This window comes from Eleutherodactylus coqui, chromosome 2 (assembly GCF_035609145.1).
Source record: "Eleutherodactylus coqui strain aEleCoq1 chromosome 2, aEleCoq1.hap1, whole genome shotgun sequence".
Classification (NCBI taxonomy): Eukaryota; Metazoa; Chordata; class Amphibia; order Anura; family Eleutherodactylidae; genus Eleutherodactylus; species Eleutherodactylus coqui.
The window spans coordinates 41,372,164-41,393,333 of NC_089838.1; the positions used below are offsets into that span (position 1 = coordinate 41,372,164).

At 37.1% G+C, this 21,170-nt stretch overlaps 2 protein-coding genes across 6 annotated transcripts in view; both read right to left on the reverse strand.

Moving 5' to 3' along the window:
• Nucleotides 1-21,170, reverse strand: part of LOC136611242 (protocadherin gamma-A4-like) — a 292,538-nt gene that overhangs the window by 189,232 nt on the left and 82,136 nt on the right. For 2 of the 5 annotated variants that reach the window (XM_066590665.1, XM_066590664.1), the window contains exon 1: nucleotides 5,264-5,704. The exons of 2 other annotated variants lie outside the window; for them this stretch is intronic. In XM_066590665.1, coding sequence (XP_066446762.1) covers nucleotides 5,264-5,689 — 426 coding nt within the window. In that variant the 5' untranslated portion in view covers nucleotides 5,690-5,704. Of the gene's footprint in view, nucleotides 1-5,263; nucleotides 5,705-17,622; nucleotides 18,040-21,170 lie in introns of those variants that run through there. One more of the 5 variants, XM_066590663.1, reaches the window with a different exon arrangement.
• On the reverse strand, nucleotides 5,758-13,215 carry LOC136613141 (protocadherin gamma-B1-like). Its single transcript, XM_066593997.1, has 4 exons — nucleotides 10,810-13,215; nucleotides 9,607-9,622; nucleotides 5,909-7,584; nucleotides 5,758-5,835 (listed from the first exon to the last, which is right to left on the reverse strand). The coding sequence occupies exons 1-4, from the start codon at nucleotides 13,189-13,191 to the stop codon at nucleotides 5,758-5,760; spliced, it is 4,152 nt and encodes a 1,383-aa protein (XP_066450094.1). The 5' UTR covers nucleotides 13,192-13,215.

A 21,170-nucleotide genomic window follows, 5' to 3' on the forward strand; every position in this document is an offset into this window, starting at 1 on the left:
AGAATTAATACCAATATCCAAATCTTCTGCATTTTGTAAAAGAAATTTTCTTCCTGGGTAGGTGAGTTCACTCATTTCTATTCTAATTGTATCAATAATAAATGTAGGAGGATTGTCATTTATATCCTGAATATCAATCTTAACACTGAAGACATTTAGAGGATTTTCCACCACAACATCAAATGTAAGGACACAATCAGCTGCAGCTCTACACAATGTCTCCCTGTCTATCCTATCAGCAATATATAGGTTTCCATTATCCACATTTATACTGAAATATTTCTCAGAGATTTTAGACACAATACGGATTTTCCTTCTGGAGAGATCCTTAACATTTAGTTCAAGATCCTTTGCTAAATCACCAACAATAGAACCTTTTCTTAATTCTTCATTAATAGAATAGTGAATCTGACCAGAGACTGAATGACACAGCCAGGAAAATAAGAAGGGGAATATTACTTGCCATCTGAGTCCTTGCATTGATTGTCCTTCCTGCAGTTGTAATCCAGCCATCCTTCTTCTCATCAGAAATATAATGGGGAAATTCCTATATCTGTTTGTTATCCAGTAGAGTTAGTAGCAGAAAATATTCCCTCCTCTTTCTGAGTCCTATACCCGGCACATCCTAGTGTGAAATGCTGTGTATTTCTTCTTGCAGTTGAACACTGTCTGCATCATGGAGGAGATTCTGGATTTGCAGAATATTTTCCTTATTGGTGAACAGCGGCGCTCTGAGGCGTATGTGGGGAACTGCAGCATCAAATACTTAGATTCTATGTTTATACCTTACATATATAATACATATAAATAAATGGTATTTATAGTAGAAGCTTTGGATTTTTAATACCACATACTTCTAAACGGTCACTATATTTATTTGTACAAGATGTGGGTACTGAGAATAGAGTTTGTTTTATAGACAAAATAATTTTAAAAGTCTGTATTAGACTTAAAACCAATGTAGAAAAAGTATTATAATCTTTACTTTAGTTGTCAAATTAACGCTACGTTAACATTTTGTTAAATATTTGACAGATATGCCAGAAAGCTTAACATGTATTCATAGGGCCCCATGAACATGACAAAGTATCCTTTTGATCTTCATCGGACCAGGATGTACTGACATAATGCTTTTTTTGTCTGTAGGAAAGCACAGTCTCTAGAACGTATTTATAAGCAGTGGACTGCTGAAAAGAAAAATATTGATGCCGCTGTATTGATAAACACTGCCATATGTTGGAGTTTTTCATTAGAAGTACACTGGGAGTCCTGCAGATGTGTCAGTATGACAAAAGGGTCAGATATGGTGTGAACAGAACCCAACACTAGAAGTTCGGTAAGACTATTAGTCTAATATACAGCTAAGAGGGTAACCTGAGTTGTCTATTTTATACATAGTATCGTTCTCCTGCGCTAATGAAATGTAGTATATTGAAACTGCTTTATATTAAAAAGAAAACAAGTCACAGGTAAATGTAATTACAATGGTAAGCATCATGAGTAAGATAAGTTATGAAAATGATTATATTACTCTACTACACGTTAAATCATACATGAATACTCAGTTATATCTTACTACTTATCCTATATTACTTATAACAACAGCACATAGCAATTATATAGCAATTATAGCAGACTACTTTATTTAGTATGGTCAGAAAGTTATCTCTAACATATACCACAAATACACTCTTTTAAAATATTATGTCAATAAGCCCCTTAGGATTTGTTTACCATGTGTAAAAGCAGCTTTTCCATTTCATACTCCAGAGTAGAGTGTGATTTCAAGCTGCTGGGCCATAGTTTAAATTCTGTAACTGGGCCCCCCAAATATGCTTTATTTATATTACCAGGCTCCTCATATGGGGATGAAACCTCATGAGTCCTTACAGCTTGATGGCCCAGATATGACTGCATCCTCTGTACCCACTTTGGTTACAGTCTTGCTTTAAACAAGTGACTTGAGTATGAAAAACATTTACACAAGTTTAGTATTAAAAAAGAAAATAAAAATGTTATATAATTCGTATGCAGTATTTTTCTTGTACACTGAAGAATATTTATCTTACTGAATTTTCCTTTAAGGTAATTTAAGATATAGGGTTTATTATTGACATCATTTAGCCAAGCACATGCAAAGGTCTTTTGAATATAATCTCTTGCATTTTGTCTTGCTTTATGGTTTTTGCAACTTTGAAACTCACTCATTTAGTCTTTAGTAGAGATGAGCGAACGTGCTCGGCCACGCCCCTTTTTCGCCCGAATACCGCGAATTCCGAGTACTTCCGTACTCGGGCGAAAAAATTCGGGGGGCGCCGTGGCGGCACGGGGGGTAGCAGTGGGGAGTGGGGGGAGAGGGAGAGAGAGAGGGCTCCCCCCTGTTCCCCGCTGCTACCCCCCGCACCGCCATGCCTCTCCCCGCCCCCCGGCGCCCCCCGAATCTTTGCGCGCGAGTACTGAAATACTCAAAAATGGCGGTACTCGGGTGCGTAAGTACTCGTAACGAGTACGTTCGCTCATCTCTAGTCTTTAGCAGAAATTAGCAACAAACATCCAATCATACCGTATACATAATCCTGCATACTCTATGTGAGTTAAAGTTAGTTATCAAAAATTAATCAGCAGTAATTTTTTTATATCTGCTTTTCATAATAGTAAAATATTGTAAAACACTTTAAGAAGTAGTTAAAATGACAGCATCTTAAATGTTCTTGTTATAATGCCATGCAGAAAATATCACCAATGAAGTCTAACAAATTATTTGTGAATCGCCCCTAAATAAATATATACTAACTAGAGATGAGCAAGCATACTTGGTAAGGACAGATATTCGAGCGAGTATCGTCCTTACCAAGTACCTGCCTGCTCGCCCGCAAAGATTCGGGTACCGGCGGCGGGTGGGGAGCGGGGGGGAATGGGAGGGAGATCTCTCTCTCCCCCCGCTCCCTCCTGCTCATTCCCGCATCACAGCGCTCACCCCCGCCGGCACCCGAATCTTTGCGGGCGAGCAGGCAGGTACTTGGTAAGGTCTGTCCTTACCGAGAACGCTCGCTCATCTCTACTACTAACGGCAAGTGATTGGCTCCAATGTTATTTTTTAATATGGCTGTCTTCTATTGAACCTTAGAAACCCACTACTGTGTCAGAACCACAGTTCACTAGAGGATCCTCTAATATCCTGATAGACAAGTTCCATATGTATTTTTCTAAAAAAGTGAACATTCTAAAGTTTAATAAAACCAAAGATGTTAATTATTTCCAATATTAGAGGAATTTGCTTCCAATTGCATAACCCTATCTCCATTACAATTTCCAAAAGTAAGATAAAACTACAATCAAGTTAAAACAAAGCAAGTCAAACCAATAAATCATATCAAGGTATCAAATCAAAAATCAATATATGAGAACCTTACAACAGATATCTGATATTGGTTTATAAAATTGTAAAAGGAACATAGCGTACCACTGATCTATTCTTTACCTAAATATGTTGTTTTCCTTAAGATATATCTGTTAAAAGAGCAGTTCATTTTATACCATATGAAAACATATCCATGATATGAAGTTTTCTACAGCTGAAGAGTTCTTCAAAGTTTAACGTTTAATCCCCGAGTCAATCAGGGGGCAGGTCTGACTCACACCCCCTTCACACCCACTGCAGGCCGGCCGCGCGGAACTCCGGCTGCCGGGAGCAGGTGAGTATGTATATTTTTTTTATTTAACACTTTTCTGGATGAATTGCAGGGAAGGGCTTATATATTTAAGCCCTTCCCGACAATTCATCCCGCGCACGCCGGCAGCCCATTGCTTTCAATGGAGCCGGCTGTATTGCTGGCTCCATTGAATTCAATGGGCGAACATCGTTCTTCTCTGCCACAGCTGTTACAGCTGTGGAAGAGAAGAATGATTTGTCTTCTATATGTTCTCAATGGGGTCGGCGCTGCTGCCGCCGGCCCCATTGAGCGCATATAGAGAAGAGAACAGGAATCGCAGATCGCAGATAGGTGTGATCTGCGATTTCTGTTCTATAATTAATCGGACGAGCGCATAAAAAGCGCTCATGTGTCCGATACCATTGCAAAGCAATGGTTTTATAAAATCGCCGGATGCATGCGCATGCGCAAATCGCGCAAAAAAAACGCCCGTCTGACTAAGGCCTAAAAGAGAAACTGCCTATAGCAACTCATCACAGCTCAGCCTTGATTTCATATGTGGTTTTGAAAATTGAAAGCTGCACTTAGATAATTGCATCAGAAAAAAAAGTTTCTCCTTTAGACAGGTTTCATAAATCTACCCCAATATTCCTGGTGACCAGTTGTGGGAGTGTACATACTCTGGGGTGGACCATGACAGTGCAGCACAGTTATCATACTGTTATCTCCTCTTGCAGTTGACATTTCTAGTATTCACACTCCTAAGTGGCCCATGACCAAGTTTGCTTGTTGCACATTCAGACTTCAATTGACATCTACTAGTAAGGAATCTCCATAATGACCCCGCATTTCAGAAAAATACAAATTTGGACTCCAAAAATATGGCCTTCCTGAAATTTATAGAAACTAAAAACAATAAAGACAATAGAATCATAAAACACATAAATGCTAAAAATAATTTAACTTTCAAAAATGCTGCCGCATATATTATCTACAAAACCAAGTACATGAAAAGGATGCCTTGTGCAATATAGTAACACTGTAAACATCTCCAGCCTTCCCTATCACAAGGACCTATTTCCTCCTCTATACTACACTACAAAGTGGATTACATGCAGTAAACTCTACAAATGATCCATTTTAAAACATGTGTATAGCGTTTTTCCCTTTTCCATCTTATCTCAATAACTTCAGTCCTGCTTGTTGGCTATGGTGGATAATGTAATATGTTTTCAGATGCCGAAGAGGCAGTGGAATCATGGATGGTATTGCCAGATATCTCTTAGCCAATCAGCAGCACTGACAAATACTAGATTAATTCACAAAATTACAGAAATATGTCTTTTTTTGTTATGCACATACAGGAATAACTCTACTAGGGTATTATACCAATATCCTTATATTGGAGTGTTCTCTTCAATGATTTTTTTATGTCTAAATTCATTTTAACATGACTAAAAAGAATTTCTGACCCGCCGCTGCCAAAGAATCGGAGGCCCCATAATACCTAACATCACATAAAAAAGGTTGTTCATAACTTCTATTGTTTAAATTATAAAAGAAGTCCAAATGTAATGTACGTACAATTACAAGTAGATTTAAATACATACCTGTGCTTCCACAGGTGAACAGTGCTTTACATTTTCATTTCCAATCCCGGAGTCATCAGCATCTATTAGACTATCCACAGGAACATTGTGTTGAGGTTTAAGAAATGCAAATTCCTGCTCACTTGGGTCCAGAGTTACACAAACATCATATGAATATGGCAGAGGTAATGTTCCACTGTTGAACTGTGAAATGAACCTGGGATCAAGTGGTGGATATAGACTTGTACTCAGGGATCCAAATGGAGTAGAAGACTTGGACTCTTTGTATTTGGAGACAACTGCAATAATCACAGTCAATATAAAGAGGAAGGAGATCAATGCCAAGGCTATTACCAAGTAGAATTGTAGGTTGGACTGAGATTCATCTTTGTTGGACTGACTGTTCAGCTCAGGAAGGACCTGATGAAAATGATCAGCAATCACCATTTTTATAGTGACTGAAGCTGAGCGGGATGGAGTCCCATTATCTTTCACCAGAACCACAATTCCATGTTTCATGATGTCTTTTTCTTGAAATACACGTGATGTCCTGATCTCCCCTGTGTGTTGGTCAATGGTGAAGAGTGATGGTTCTGAAGATTGTAAAAAGTAAGACAACCAGGCATTGTGTCCAGAGTCAGCGTCCACTGCCACCACTTTAGATACTAAAGAGCCTTGTTCTGAGGTCCAAGGAACCATCTCAAATGTTGTATCAACCTCTTGTGATGGGTACAGAATAATTGGAGAATTATCATTCTGGTCTACCACAGAGATTCTCAGTGTTGTACTGCTGTTCAGAGATGGAGATCCATTGTCTCTGGCAATGATTTGGATATTAAATTCTTTATGCTTCTCATAATCAAATGATCGTTGAGCATAGATGACCCCAGTTACTGGATTCATGGAGATATAGGAAGACAGGGAATCTTCTTCATTACCTTTATTAATTAGAGAATATATTATCTTTGCATTGTCTTCACTGTCCAAATCCTTTGCTTGAATACTGAATATTGAAGCTCCTGGTGAATTGTTTTCTGCTATAAAGGTGGTATACAGCAGCTTCTCAAACATTGGTGCATTGTCATTGATGTCTGATATTCGCAGTCTTAAAACTTTTTTGGTAGTAAGTTCAGGAAAACCTTTGTCTGAGGCTTGTATTGTGATGTTGTATGATGATACTTTTTCTCTATCTAGGCTATTTTTGGTAACAATTTTATAAAAGTTTCCTGTTGATAATATTAACTCAAATGGCAAATCACCTTTTATTCTACATTGAACCTCCCCATTTTCTGCTGAGTCAGGATCATGAACTTGAATCAGGGCCACCACAGTTCCAGGGGCCGAATCCTCAGGAATAAGATCTGATGATGAGGTTATGGATATCTCAGGAGCATTGTCATTAATATCTATGATTTCTATTATTACTTTGGCTTTGGCTGCTAAGCTTCCTCCATCTTCAGCCTGCACCGAAATTTCGTAAAGCTTTGACACTTCATAATCTAATAGTCCTTTGGTTTTAATCTCTCCACTTTTTGGACTAATAGAAAAGGCATCAAGAATGTGGCTTGCTGTGGTACTAAATGAGTAAGTGATCAGAGCATTGACACCTTCATCTTCATCACTTGCACTGACCTGCAGAATTGTGGAATTCACTGGTATATTTTCCCGAACACTTACTTTATATACATCCTGGGTAAATACTGGGACATTATCATTGATATCATTGATTATGACATTAACTAATGCAGTGCCTGTCTGTACAGGATTTCCACCATCAGAAGCTGTTAGAATGAGCTCATGCTTGTTCTGTGTCTCTCGGTCTAGAGGCTTCTCTAGTATAAGCTCTGGAAATACACTGCCATCAGTGCTGACCTTCTCTCCAAGAGCAAAATACTGGTTTGCACTGAGTTTATAGCTTATCAGAGAATTAATACCAATATCAAGATCTTCTGCACTATGTAAAGGAAATCGTCTTCCTGGTGATGTGAGTTCACTCATTTCTATTCTAACTGTGTGAAGAATAAATGTAGGAGGATTGTCATTTATATCCTGAATATCAATCTTTATATTAAAGACATTTAGAGGATTTTCCACCACAGCATCAAATGTAAGGACACAATCAGCTGCAGCTCTACACAATGTCTCCCTGTCTATCCTATCAGCAATATATAGGTTTCCATTATCCACATTTATACTGAAATATTTCTCTGAGATTTTAGACACAATACGGATTTTCCTTCTGGAGAGATCGTTAATATCTAATTCTAGATCCTTTGCTAAATGTCCAACAATAGAACCTTTTCTTAATTCTTCATTAATAGAATAGTGAATCTGACCAGAGACTGAATGACACAGCCAGGAAAATAGGAAGGGGAATATTACTTGCCATCTGAGTCCTTGCATTGATTGTCCTTCCTGCAGTTGTAATCCAGCCATCCTTCTTCTCATCAGAAATATAATGGTGAAATTCCTATATCTGTTTGTTATCCAGTAGTTTTAGTAGCAGAATATAATTCCTCCTCTTTCTGAGTCCTATACCCGGCACATCCTAGTGTGAAATGCTGTGTATTTCTTCTTGCAGTTGAACACTGTCTGCATCATGGAGGAGATTCTGGATTTGCAGAATATTTTCTTAATTGGTGAACAGCGGCGCTCTGAGGCGTATGTGGGGAACTGCAGCATCAAATACTTAGATTCTATGTTTATACGCTACATATATAATATTTATAATTAAATTACATTTATAGTAGAAGGTTTGGAATTTTTAATCACATACTTCTATAAGGCCAATATATTTATTTGTACAAGATGTGAATGCAAAGAATAGAGTTTGTTTTATAGGCGAAATATTACACGAAAATCTTAATTACACTTAAAAACAACTCATGTGTCCGGATTCCTACATACTTTCTGCTAAAAACAATATAATAGTAGTATTATAATTTCTACTTTAGGTGTCAAATTAACGCTATGTCAACATTTTGTTTAATATTTGACAGATATGCCAGAAAGCTTTACATGTATACATAGGGCCCCATGAACATGACAAAGTATCCTTTTGCTCTTCATCGGACCTGGATGTACTGACATATTTTTGTTGTATGTAGGAAAGCACAGTATCTTGAACTTATTTATAAGCAGTGGACTGCTGAAAAGAAAAAGTATAATGTTTGTTTTAACATTGGCTCATATGGGAAATTAAATGCAATTGTAGTGATAAACACTGCCATATGTTGGAGCTTTTCATTTGAAGTACACTGGGAGTATTGCAGATGTGTCAGTATGACAAAAGGGTCAGATATGTTGTGAACAGAACCTAACACTAGAAGTTAGGTAAGGCTATTAGTCTAACTTACAGCTAAGATGGTAACCTATGTTCTCTATTTAATACATAGTATCGTTCTCCTGCGCTAATCATATTGAATATACTGAAACTGCTTTATGTTAAAAAGAAAAGAGTAAGATAATTTATGAAAATGATTATATTACTTTACTGCACATTGAATCATACATGAATACTCAGTTATATCTTACTACTCATCCCATATTACTTCTAACAACAGCACATAGCAGGTGTTCTGATACTTATGTAAGAATAATGAACTCTCCCCTTCTGCAAAAAAGAATTGGTAATTTTATATTTATGCAACTAGATTTCTATAACAGCAATGTTAACTTCCTTATTGAATATTTTTGCATAGCTTTGATTTAGCGTCCAACTTATATGAATCATTATTGGCTATTTCCATTATCCAGTTCGATAATCATTGGTTAAACCACATATTTTTAAATTAGTAGACATATTTACATTGCAATTTATTCTAACAGTAAGTTTTTTCTTGTTGCTGGTAGCAACCAATTATAGGTCAGTTTTCATGAAAACTGAGCTATGGTTGGTTGTTATGGGCAACAAGGACAGTTTTACTACCGGACAGTTTTGATAAATGCCATCCACTGTCTACACACTGAATAGGCTTAACATCCATGATCACCAGAAGTGATAGAGCTTTTAATTACAAATTCCCAGGAGGATCACAGCAGTGCTATTCAGATATCACATTGTTATAGTACTGCCTATGCAAATTGGAAGATGAGACAATGCTTTATCAGCGACACCTATTGGAAGGCAGCATTCATGCAAGTCAATGTCAGATTTTTTAACAAGCCTTGTAAAAATGACTGGGAATTGTGAGCTAAAGCCAGAATCGTTTCCAAAAGCAGAAGATAACCATACACAGAGGCCCATAGATGTGGATCAGGAAGGGTATAGTTTCTCCTTAGGTAGAGCTAGTAGAGGTATTATTCCATTTTTCCAGTTGCATATTTCCCAGAGGAGCATGGATGGCCTTTAAGTCTCCTCACACCTTCTGGGTGCTCTACCTAAGGAGAAACATAACCTTTTCTTAGCCAGTATTTTCTATGTTAATTCATGACAGAGTTGCTCTGCTGCCATGGTCTCTTAGGCTTCAAATGGGGCCTAGTATTTTAGAAAAGATCTCCAGAACAACCTTTTACATAGAGCAATTGCCACCTTCAGTTCTTTAAGACTGGACTCTTAACTTTTAACACAAAGTAAACACTTTAGAAGTGTAAACACAAAATCTACTAAAGAGATGGCCCTCTTAACCCCTTAAGGACCAAGCATGGTAAATGTATGGAGCTTGGTCCTGGACTTTAATCCTAGCCAATAGTAAAAGCATGGTGAGGGATTAAAGCTTCTGCTACTGCAATGAAGCAGGAGCAGGTTGGATCCTCGGCTGTAAGTCACAGCTGTGGACCTGGGAGAGAAAAGAGAAGTGTTTTTTAACCGCTTCCGCCTTCTCCTTTCCCATCTCCATAGCGCTCAATGAGTGCTATCTACTTAGCAGTGAAAGTGAGAGTTTTACTTCCGCTATGCGACCCAGCAATCATGTGACAACCGGGTGGTCCCTGGCACAACAGAGCTGCAGGGTTCTAGCAGGCCATGATGAGCTCTGCCAGTGCTATGGTCACTGGAGGGTTTTTTTCCTCTGTAACTGGGACTCTTATGGATGCCCGAGTTACTTCTAAAACGTGTGAAAAAAAAAGATAATGTGAATGACCCCCAGAGGTCTTATATGATGTTATGGCACAGCCAGATCTTAAAAAAAAATAGTTACAAAAAAAAGTTAAAAAAATTACAGAATAAAATAAAAATATATACATAAAAGAGAAAATGACACATCACCAACACCAACCAAACCGTTGCCATGTAATCCGAGACTCATTCCCATACTTTATTTTAGCATAAATATATTAATATTAAAAATAAATAATTACAAATAAAAAACTACTTTTTTAGCTTTTTAACCCTAATAAAACTTAAAAACAGAAAAAAAGTCAGTGAAGATATAACAAAATAGCCCTACATGTCACGGGGAAAAAAGAGTAACGTAAATAATTTTGGTAGATAAAGAAAAAACATTAGGGCAGTAAAACCCCCCCATTGGTAAAATCAATAACATGTGTTGTCCTTTAGGTCCAAAACACTTTGTTCTTTAAAGGGTTAAAGGAAGGTACAAATATAGCAATTAAATATGAATACATACCTGTGTTTTTGTAGAAGAAAAGTTTTTAAAACCTTCACTTCCAATCCCTGAGTCATCAGCATCTATTAGACTTTCCACAGGAACATTGTGCTGGGGTTTCAGAAATGCAAATTCCTGCTCGCTTTGGTCCAAAGTTACACAAACATCATATGAATATGGCAGAGGTAATGTTCCATTGCTGAATTGTGAAATAAATCTGGGATCAACCGGAGGATACAGACTTGTACTCAGGGATCCAAATGGAGTAGAAGATTTTGATTCTTTGTATTTAGAGACAACTGCAATAATCACAGTCAACATGAAGAGAAAGGAAATCAGTGCCAAGGCTATTACCAAGTAGAATTGTAGATTGGAATGAGATTCTTCCTTGTTGGACTGATTGCTCAAGTCCGGAAGGACCTGATGAAAATGATCAGCAATTACCATGTTTATAGTGACTGAAGCTGAGCGGGATGGAGTCCCATTGTCTTTTACTAGAACCACAATTGTATGTTTTATGATGTCTTTTTCTTGAAATACCCGTGATGTCCTGATCTCCCCCGTGTGCTGGTCAATGGTGAAGAGTGATGGTTCTGAAGATTGTAAAAAGTAAGACAACCAGGCATTGTGTCCAGAGTCAGTGTCCACTGCCACCACTTTAGATACTAAGGAGCCTTGTTCAGAGGTCCAAGGAACCATCTCAAATGTTGTATCAACCTCATGTGATGGGTACAGAATGACTGGTGAATTATCATTCTGGTCTACTATACAAATTCTTAATGTTGTACTGCTGTTCAGAGATGGAGATCCATTGTCTCTGGCATTGATTTGGATATTAAATTCCTTATGCTTTTCATAATCAAATGATCGTTGAGCATAGATGACCCCAGTTACTGGATTCATGGAGATATAGGAAGACAGGGGTTCTTCTTCTTTATTTTGGGCTATAATAGAGTATGTTATCTTACCATTGTCCTCACTGTCCATATCTCTTGCTTTAATAGTAAATATTGAAGCTCCCGGTGAATTATTTTCTATTACAAATGTGGTATATATTAATTTTTCAAATACTGGAGCATTGTCATTGATATCTGATACATCAAGTTTAATAACTTTTCTAGAAGTCATTTCTGGAGAACCTTTGTCCGATGCTTGTATTGTGATGTTGTATGATGCTACTTTTTCAGTATCTAGATTACTTTTTGTAACAATTTTATAAAAATTTCCTGTTGATGATATTAAATCAAATGGCAAATCTCCCGTTATTCTACATTGAACCTCACCATTTTCTCCCGAGTCAGGATCATGAACTTGAATCAATGCCACCATAGTTCCAGGGGCAGAATCCTCAGGTATAAGATATGATGATGAAGTTATAGATATCTCAGGAGCATTGTCATTTTCATCTGTTAATTCTATCAAAACCTTAGCATGAGCAGCTAGACCTCCCCCATCCTTGGCTTGTACAGAAATATCATAATAATTATTGACTTCATAATCTAATTGTCCTTTTATTGTAATTTCACCAGTATTTGGATTTATAGCAAAAGTTTCATAAATTATATTTTCTGTGGTTTTAATAGAGTAAGTGATCTGTGCATTGACACCTTCATCTTCATCACTTGCACTGACCTGCAGAATTGTGGAATTCACTAGAATATTCTCTCTTACACTTACTTTATATACATCCTTCGTAAATAATGGGACATTGTCATTAATATCATTGATGATTATATGAATTAGGGCAGTGCCTGTCTGCACAGGATTTCCCCCATCAGAAGCTGTTAGAATGAGCTCATGCTTGTTCTGTGTCTCTCGGTCTAGAGGCTTCTCTAGTATAAGCTCTGGAAATACACTGCCATCAGTGCTGACCTTCTGTCCAAGAGCAAAATACTGGTTTGCACTGAGTTTGTAGCTTATCAGAGAATTAATACCCACATCCAAATCCTCAGCATTTTGCAATGCAAATTTTGCTCCTGGGGAGACCAGCTCACTCACTTCTAATGTTAATGTGTCATGATGAAATTTAGGAAAATTGTCATTTATATCCTGAATATCAATGCTAACACTAAAAATATTTAAAGGATTTTCCACCACAGCATCAAATGTAAGGACACAATCAGCTGCAGCTCTACACAATGTCTCCCTGTCTATCCTATCAGCAATATATAGGTTTCCATTATCCACATTTATATTGAAATATTTCTCAGAGATTTTAGACACAATTCGGAGTTTCCTTCTGGTAAGATCCTTAATATTCAATTGAAGATCCTTTGCTAAACTTCCAACAAAAGAACCTTTTCTTAATTCTTCATTAATAGAATAGTGAATCTGACCAGAGACTGAATGACACAGCCAGGATAATAAGAAGGGGAATATTACTTGCCATCTGAGTCCTTGCATTGATTGTCCTTCCTGCAGTTGTAATCCAGCCATCCTTCTTGTTATCACAAATATAATAGTAAAATTCCTTGTTGTATGTGTCTACCGTTTGATAAAAGAAAATCTATGATTCCTCTTCTTTCTGAGTCCTATACCCGGCACATCCTAGTGTGAAATGCTGTGTATTTCTTCTTGCAGTTGAACACTGTCTGCATCATGGAGGAGATTCTGGATTTGCAGAATATTTTCCTTATTGGTGAACAGCGGCGCTCTGAGGTGTATATGGGGAACTGCAGCATCAAATACTTAAATTTTAAGATTTTGTTTTCATCTATATATTTTAAAAATGCTTTTTAGTAGGACATTTTTAAATTATAAACAAAACCCTCTTTTACAAACGATAAAAAGCACCATATACGTAATGGAAATGTTATAGTAAAATTAATTTAATTATCCTAAAAAATGTTAAATCATATAGAGATTCCTTGATATTTATTATTTTTAAATAAAGGTATTATCAATCAAAACTTCTCCCACGGCACTCATTATTTGCACTCCTTTCTCTTATTTCTAAAGGAATTCCAATGATGTCACAGTTATGATACTAGAGTGGCCTTTTTGTGCTTACATGGCCAAAATAAACTCCTTTTATGCTTTAAAACCATCTGGTACCTTGGACACTTTCTTAGTACAGATTTATGACTGCACTGCCAAACACCCAAATTCTTTATACCGTACCTTTATCAGCAACATAACAATGGGGCAGATTTACTAATCTAATAATCAGGCAGTGTAAACTTAGTCAGTCTTAAAATACACCAGATTTATCAGTGACTCATGCTGGATGATAAATCTAGAGAGTCTTTAGACTCTCTAGTCTAATTTTACACCACCTATTAGTTTGCTTAGTTTATGCCATAAATTACACCAAAATTGTGGTACAAATTTGGTGCAACTTATAGTGAATGGTATCAGATTAAGACCAGATCTCAATTTCACAAAGCCATGTCCATTTGTCAGGTATGCTGTAAAAAGTGTTCAAAAGTGTTTAAAAAATGTAAGCGTGGTCCAAACCATGTAAGACAGTTTTCTGGTGTATTTGCAACAGAAAAATAGCAAATTTTCCATCAATTACTGTTAAAAGCTACAAAGACAACCAATGTGAATCAAAAATAATAAAACAAAATGAACAAAATAGAAAAAGACTTCTGAATAGTTGCCATGAATAACATAAGATCTGTTGAAACTATTACTGGAGGTGAAGAATTCTGACTTTATTTATCATCAGCTAAGGCACATTTGCACTACACTGAAATGTTTATAGGGTCATTAATAGCTTTCTTCTCTTATTCTAAACCACCTTCAACACAATAAAACAGTAGTTGCTGCACTTTATATCAAACATACCGTATATACCGGCGTATAAGGCGACGGGGCATATAAGACGACCCCCCAACTGTCACCTTATACGCCGGTATTCAGTGGAGAAAAAAAAAAAAATTCATTACTCACCTGCCCCGGCGTTCTGTCGCGCTCCGGCAGGATGTCGCTCGCTCCGGCAGGATGTCGCTCGCTCCTCGTCCCCGGCGCAGCATAGCTTTCTGAATGCGGGGCTTGAAATCCCCGCTTCCAGAAAGCTAATACACACACCGGCAGCCATGACATCATTGAATGGCTGTGATTGGCTAAAGCACACGTGGCTTCAGCCAATCACACTATTCAATGACATCATTAAATGGGTGTGATTGCTAACACGTGCGCCTTCAGCCAATCACAGCCATTCAATGCTGTCATGGCTGCCGGCGTGTGTATTAGCTTTCTGGAAGCGGGGATTTCAAGCCCCGCATTCAGAAAGCTATGCTGCGCCGGGGACGAGGAGCGAGCGACAGCCTGCCGGAGCGAGCGACATCCTGCCGGAGCGCGACAGAACGCCGGGGGAGGTGAGTAATGAATTTTTTTTTTTTACACTTTTTTTTTTTTTGTATTACCGGCGCATAAGACGACCCCCGACTGCAGAGCAGATTTTTCGGGGTTCAAAAGTCGTCTTATACGCCGGTATATACGGTAGTCATTTTGTGGATATTTTAGGCATCAGAGATATTTTCGGCATCTTTCTACACACATGTAAGCACAGTCTCTTCAGTCGGACCTATTTACTGAATATATCTGTCAGTCTTGAGTATATTACTCCCAAAGTTATACATCTAGCCTGCTGTGTCTTGTTAGATGAATAAAAACAGAGAACCAGGAACAAAGTACAGAACCTCACGTCACAATACATAAAGTATGCACGTATGAAATGCTGCATTTTACCAAATTGAATTTTGCTTTAATAATATCAGATGAGGATAATCTATAATAAAGAAAAGCAATGTAAAAGAGCTGAAATATCATTGAATAAAAAGAAATAACTTGGCCTACTAGAGGTCCTGGTGAGAAGCTCAAAAGACACAATTATCAGGTCCAACACAACAATTTTAAAAATGCCCAAAACATTGGGAAATCCACTCAGTTGAACAAAGATCGGGTATGACAGCTCATCCTCATCCTAAGCTCCCTTACAACACAACTTTATGTCTATGGAAAGCTTTATAACATCCCCTAAATCTTTTCATTATTGCAACTTTAACATTTTTTCCTCCAAAACATTATGCTAATCCATAAATCTTTCTTACCAGTTGGTAATCCACATAGAGTTTTTCCTATGCAAAACATCTTACACAGTAATAACAATAAGTAACAATCCCTGCAAAACATTTCAACCTTAAAGTGAATCTTTCACATTGAAAATGGTGACTAATGTGGAAGTAGCATATTGTAGAGCAGGAAAGCTGAGCAGATTGATATGTTATGTAATTCTGTTTTTAGGAATCAAGTGGGTGGTCCTATGATTGAAGACGGTATTCATTGTATCAGTGTGCATACAGAGACAGCTGTCTATCCCTGATAGGATTGCCTACAGGACTTCAAAGTATAGAAAGAGCACGGCTTTCAATGAATAACTTAAAAGTTACTGTATAGTGAACCTTTTTCTACAAAACTATGTATCACTCTGGTCAGTCAGATGTTACCTGCAGATCAATCATCATGTTCAACATGACAGATTCCCATCAACACTACAGACCATAGCAATGGCACAAACACTTTTTATTATACTATTTTATTTAAAATGCCCAATGTTATATTCTACTCTACCCAATACAATATAAACTTTGTAAGGACACAATCTGTAGTCTAAGGCCTCAGTCACACGGGCGCATCAGCACCCGTGTTACTGCAGGTAGGAGACGGACGTACCTGAAGATGGCCGTCTCTCTGCAGCGCCTGAGGAAAGAACATGTGACCGGCTTCATTGCTGGTCATGTGTTCTTTCATCAGCGCTGCAGAGAGACGGCCGTCTTCAGGTACGGCCGTCTTCTAACTGTCAATCACACGGGCACATCGGCGCCAGTGTATGGATGCCGATGCGCCCATGTGACTGAGCCCTTTAGGGAAGCCTGTAGTTTCAGCCTGTTTCTCTCACAGCATTTCTCAACTTACAAAGTAGCAGTCTTTGAAAATTATAAATGAGAGCCTCGAATATGAGCTTTCATAACCATGTTTAGGTCAATTGATATCTGCAACCATTTATTTTCTGAGATATATTATCACTTATAAAATAAAGTAACCTGCCAATATGAGAGATACATTAAAATTAGATCATCAGTAAGATACCCTAATACTTGTAGGAGCATTTGTACCTACAAAAAAGTCACTTGAAGAGTCAAATAGGAAGTTGAAAAGAAAGCATTTCATTTCAAGTGCAGCCATATTGGATATCACATGATGTCTCTTAGCCGGTCAGCTACTCTGAATCATGTGAAGCTGCTCATGATGGCAGTTTCTGTGAAATTATGCAGTCTTATGTTCCTCTTCAGAGCTGATAACTAGCTAAGTGTTAACATGGGAAACACCATGGAACTCCACAGATATAGGAGGATTTTTTTTGGTATTCAGACAACTCGTTTGGCACATTGAAACGGATGACTGAGTACAATTAAACTAAACAGTATAACTTTAAGTATAACTTTAATATAACATCACACTGGTGCTCAATATTAAAAATTTATCATGGTCCCAGGTTTTCTGTAAGTTTTATACCACTACCTGATTGCTCAACAGAGGATCATAATAATTCATGTTTTATGAAGGATGCCAATTCTCTTCTACCTTTTTGGTCAAATAGTTTTTTTTTAATGCAGAATCACAATTTGGGATACACAAGAACATGCAATGCAACATATTAACCTATATAACATTCAAGAGGCAATAATACTGATTGTGATAAATGCTTAGAAACAAAAAACATACTTTTCAATGGGTATTGTACTTTATACACAATTTGGGGACAATAGAAAATACATTATAACACAAAAAATCAATATTGCAGTAAATATGTAATGGAATACATACCTCTGTTCTTTCACTTCCAATCCCGGAGTCATCAGCATCTATTAGACTATCCACAGGAACATTGTGCTGGGGTTTAAGAAATGCAAATTCCTGCTCACTTGGGTCCAGAGTTACACAAACATCATATGAATATGGCAAAGGTAATGTTCCACTGTTGAACTGTGAAATAAATCTGGGATCAAGTGGTGGATATAGACTTGTACTCAGGGATCCAAATGGAGAAGAAGATTTGGACTCTTTGTATTTGGAGACAACTGCAATAATCACAGTCAACATGAAAAGAAAGGAAATCAATGCCAAGGCTATTACCAAGTAGAATTGTAGATTGGACTGAGATTCTTCTTTGTTGGACTGATTTCCAAGGTCTGGAAGGACCTGAGGAAAATGATCAGCAATCACCATGTTTATAGTGACTGAAGCTGAGCGGGATGGAGTCCCATTGTCTTTTACTAGAACCACAATTCCATGCTTCATGAGATCTTTTTCTTGAAATACACGTGATGTACTGATCTCTCCTGTGTGTTGGTCAATGGTGAAGAGTGATGGTTCTGAAGACTGTAAAAAGTAAGACAACCAGGCATTGTGTCCAGAGTCAGCGTCCACTACCACCACTTTAGATACTAGAGAGCCTTGTTCAGAGATCCAAGGAACCATCTCAAATGTTGAGCTATCAAAATCTTGTGGTGGGTACAGAATGACAGGTGAATTATCATTCTGGTCTATTATAGAGATTCTCAATGTTGCACTGCTGTTCATAGATGGAGAGCCATTGTCTCTGGCAATGATGTAGATATTAAATTCTTTATGCTTCTCATAATCAAATGATCGTTGAGCATAGATGACCCCGGTTACTGGATTAATGGAGATGTAGGAGCTGAGAAGCTCTTCTTCATTGCCCCTGGTCATTATAACATAAGTTATCTTTGCATTGTCCTCACTGTCCATATCTTTTGCATGAAGGCTAAATATTGAAGCTCCTGGTGAGTTATTTTCTGTTATAAATGACGTGTAAAGCAATTTCTCAAAGACTGGGGCATTGTCATTAACATCTGATATATCAAGTCTAATAAGTTTTATAGATGCCAAATGTGGAACACCTTTGTCCGATGCTTGTATTGTGATGTTGTATGATGATACCTTTTCTCTATCTAGACTCCTTTTTGTAACAATTTTATAATAATTACTTGCTGATGATATTAGTTCAAATGGCAAATCACCTTTTATTATACATTGAACCTCCCCATTTTCTTCCGAGTCACGGTCTTGAATTTTAATAAGTGCTACCATGGTACCAGGAGTGGAATCCTCAGGAATTGTAGTCGATAGTGACATTACACTTATCTCAGGAGCATTGTCATTTTCATCTATTATGTGTATTAATACCTTGGTTTTGGCTGCTAGGCCGCCTCCATCTTCACCTTGTACCAAAATTTCATAGAATTGTGTTTCTTCATAATCTAAACCTCCCTTTGATTTTATTTCTCCACTTTTAGGATTAATAGAAAAGGCATCAAGAATGTGGCTTGCTGTTGTACTAAATGAGTAAGTAACTTGAGCATTGACACCTTCATCTTCATCACTTGCACTGACCTGCAGAATTGTTGAATTCACCGGTATAGTTTCTCTAACACTTACTTTATATACATTCTGTGCAAATATCGGAGCATTATCATTGAAGTCAGTGACAATGATATTAATTAAGACTGTGCCTGACTGTACAGGATTTCCCCCATCAGAAGCTGTTAGAATGAGCTCATGCTTGTTCTGTGTCTCTCGGTCTAGAGGCTTCTCTAGTATAAGCTCTGGAAATACACTGCCATCAGTGCTGACCTCTCCTAGAGCAAAATACTGGTTTGCACTGAGTTTATAGCTTAACAGAGAATTAATACCAATATCCAAATCTTCTGCATTATGTAAAAGAAATCTTCTTCCTGGGGAGGATGCTTCACCCATTTCTATTTTCATCTGTTTATGCACAAATGCAGGAGGATTGTCATTTATATCCTGAATATCAATTTTAACATTGAATATATTTAAGGGATTTTCCACCACAGCATCAAATGTAAGGATACAATCAGCTGCAGCCCTACACAATGTCTCCCTGTCTATCCTATCAGCAATATATAGGTTCCCATTATCCAGATTTATACTGAAATATTTTGTAGAGACATCAGATGAAATGTGCAATTTCCTACTGAAGATCTCTTTAACATCTAACTGAAGATCCTTTGCTAAATCACCAACAATAGAACCTTTTCTTAATTCTTCATTAATAGAATAGTGAATCTGACCAGAGACTGAATGACACAGCCAGGATAATAAGAAGGGGAATATTACTTGCCATCTGAGTCCTTGCATTGATTGTCCTTCCTGCAGTTGTAATCCAGCCATCCTTCTTCTCATCAGAAATATAATAGTAAGATTTCTTCTTGTATATGTAATCCACTAGGTAAAACAGAAATAGTCCTATACCCGGCACATCCCAGTATAAAATGCTGTGTATTTCTTCTTGCAGTTGAACACTGTCTGCATCATGGAGGAGATTCTGGATTTGTAGAATATTTTCCTTCTTGGTGAACAGCGGCGCTCTGAGGCGTATATGGGGAACTGCAGCATTCGTGAATTAGGTGCATTCCTGTCACATTCTACTGTATTTTTGAAATTGTAAAAACTGGCAAGCCATATATGTCTAAAGTGCTGTAAAAATTTCACATTGAGGATTTTTATGTGGTTTATTTGGTTCTGTAAAACTAAAGAATTTTGAAAGCCTGAAATTTTTGTCAAATTTAGAATATTGACAAAAATAAATAGAATTATATTTAGCACATATAAAATAATATTTCTATATTACATTTATGTCACTCAAGGCAAAATCTTATTTATACAGAACTATAATAAATAATATAAAATGGTCTTGTTACTCCAAAGTGTTAATTATAAATCTATGATACCAAATATGAGAACATCGATCAACATACTATAAAATGATGTCCCCTATAACAAAGTCATATTTTCACCTAAATGTGGAATATGAAATGACTCAGATTTTTACTTGTTCACTCAAAACCACTAACACAATAATACTTTATATATATCTTTTATGCTAAAAGCAGAGAAGGTGATACAATATGTAAATGAGACAATAAGTCCTGCAATGAACATTCATGAGGCTTTTAACAATACTACAGGCCCATCTAAATATAACAAAGACAATTAACTTCTGTATAACTTCAATTAACACATCATATGTCATTCTAATTTGGACGACTACCCATTTACTATGTACTACATCTGTATATATATATATAACATGCGAATGAACTTGATCTTCTAGTGCATTTGTTAGTCATGATGTTAGTAGGTGGTTTAGTAAGGCTTCAATACATCACATAATGGTATAAAAGTACTTGGTGCACAATTTAGACAGACGTTTAAACTTGATATTGGGAACCCTAACTTAATTTATAAGGATAATTCATGTCCCCAACCAGTTAGAAGGAAGCTGTATATTAGTATTTCTGGTCATTAGTATAATAGATATAGTAAAT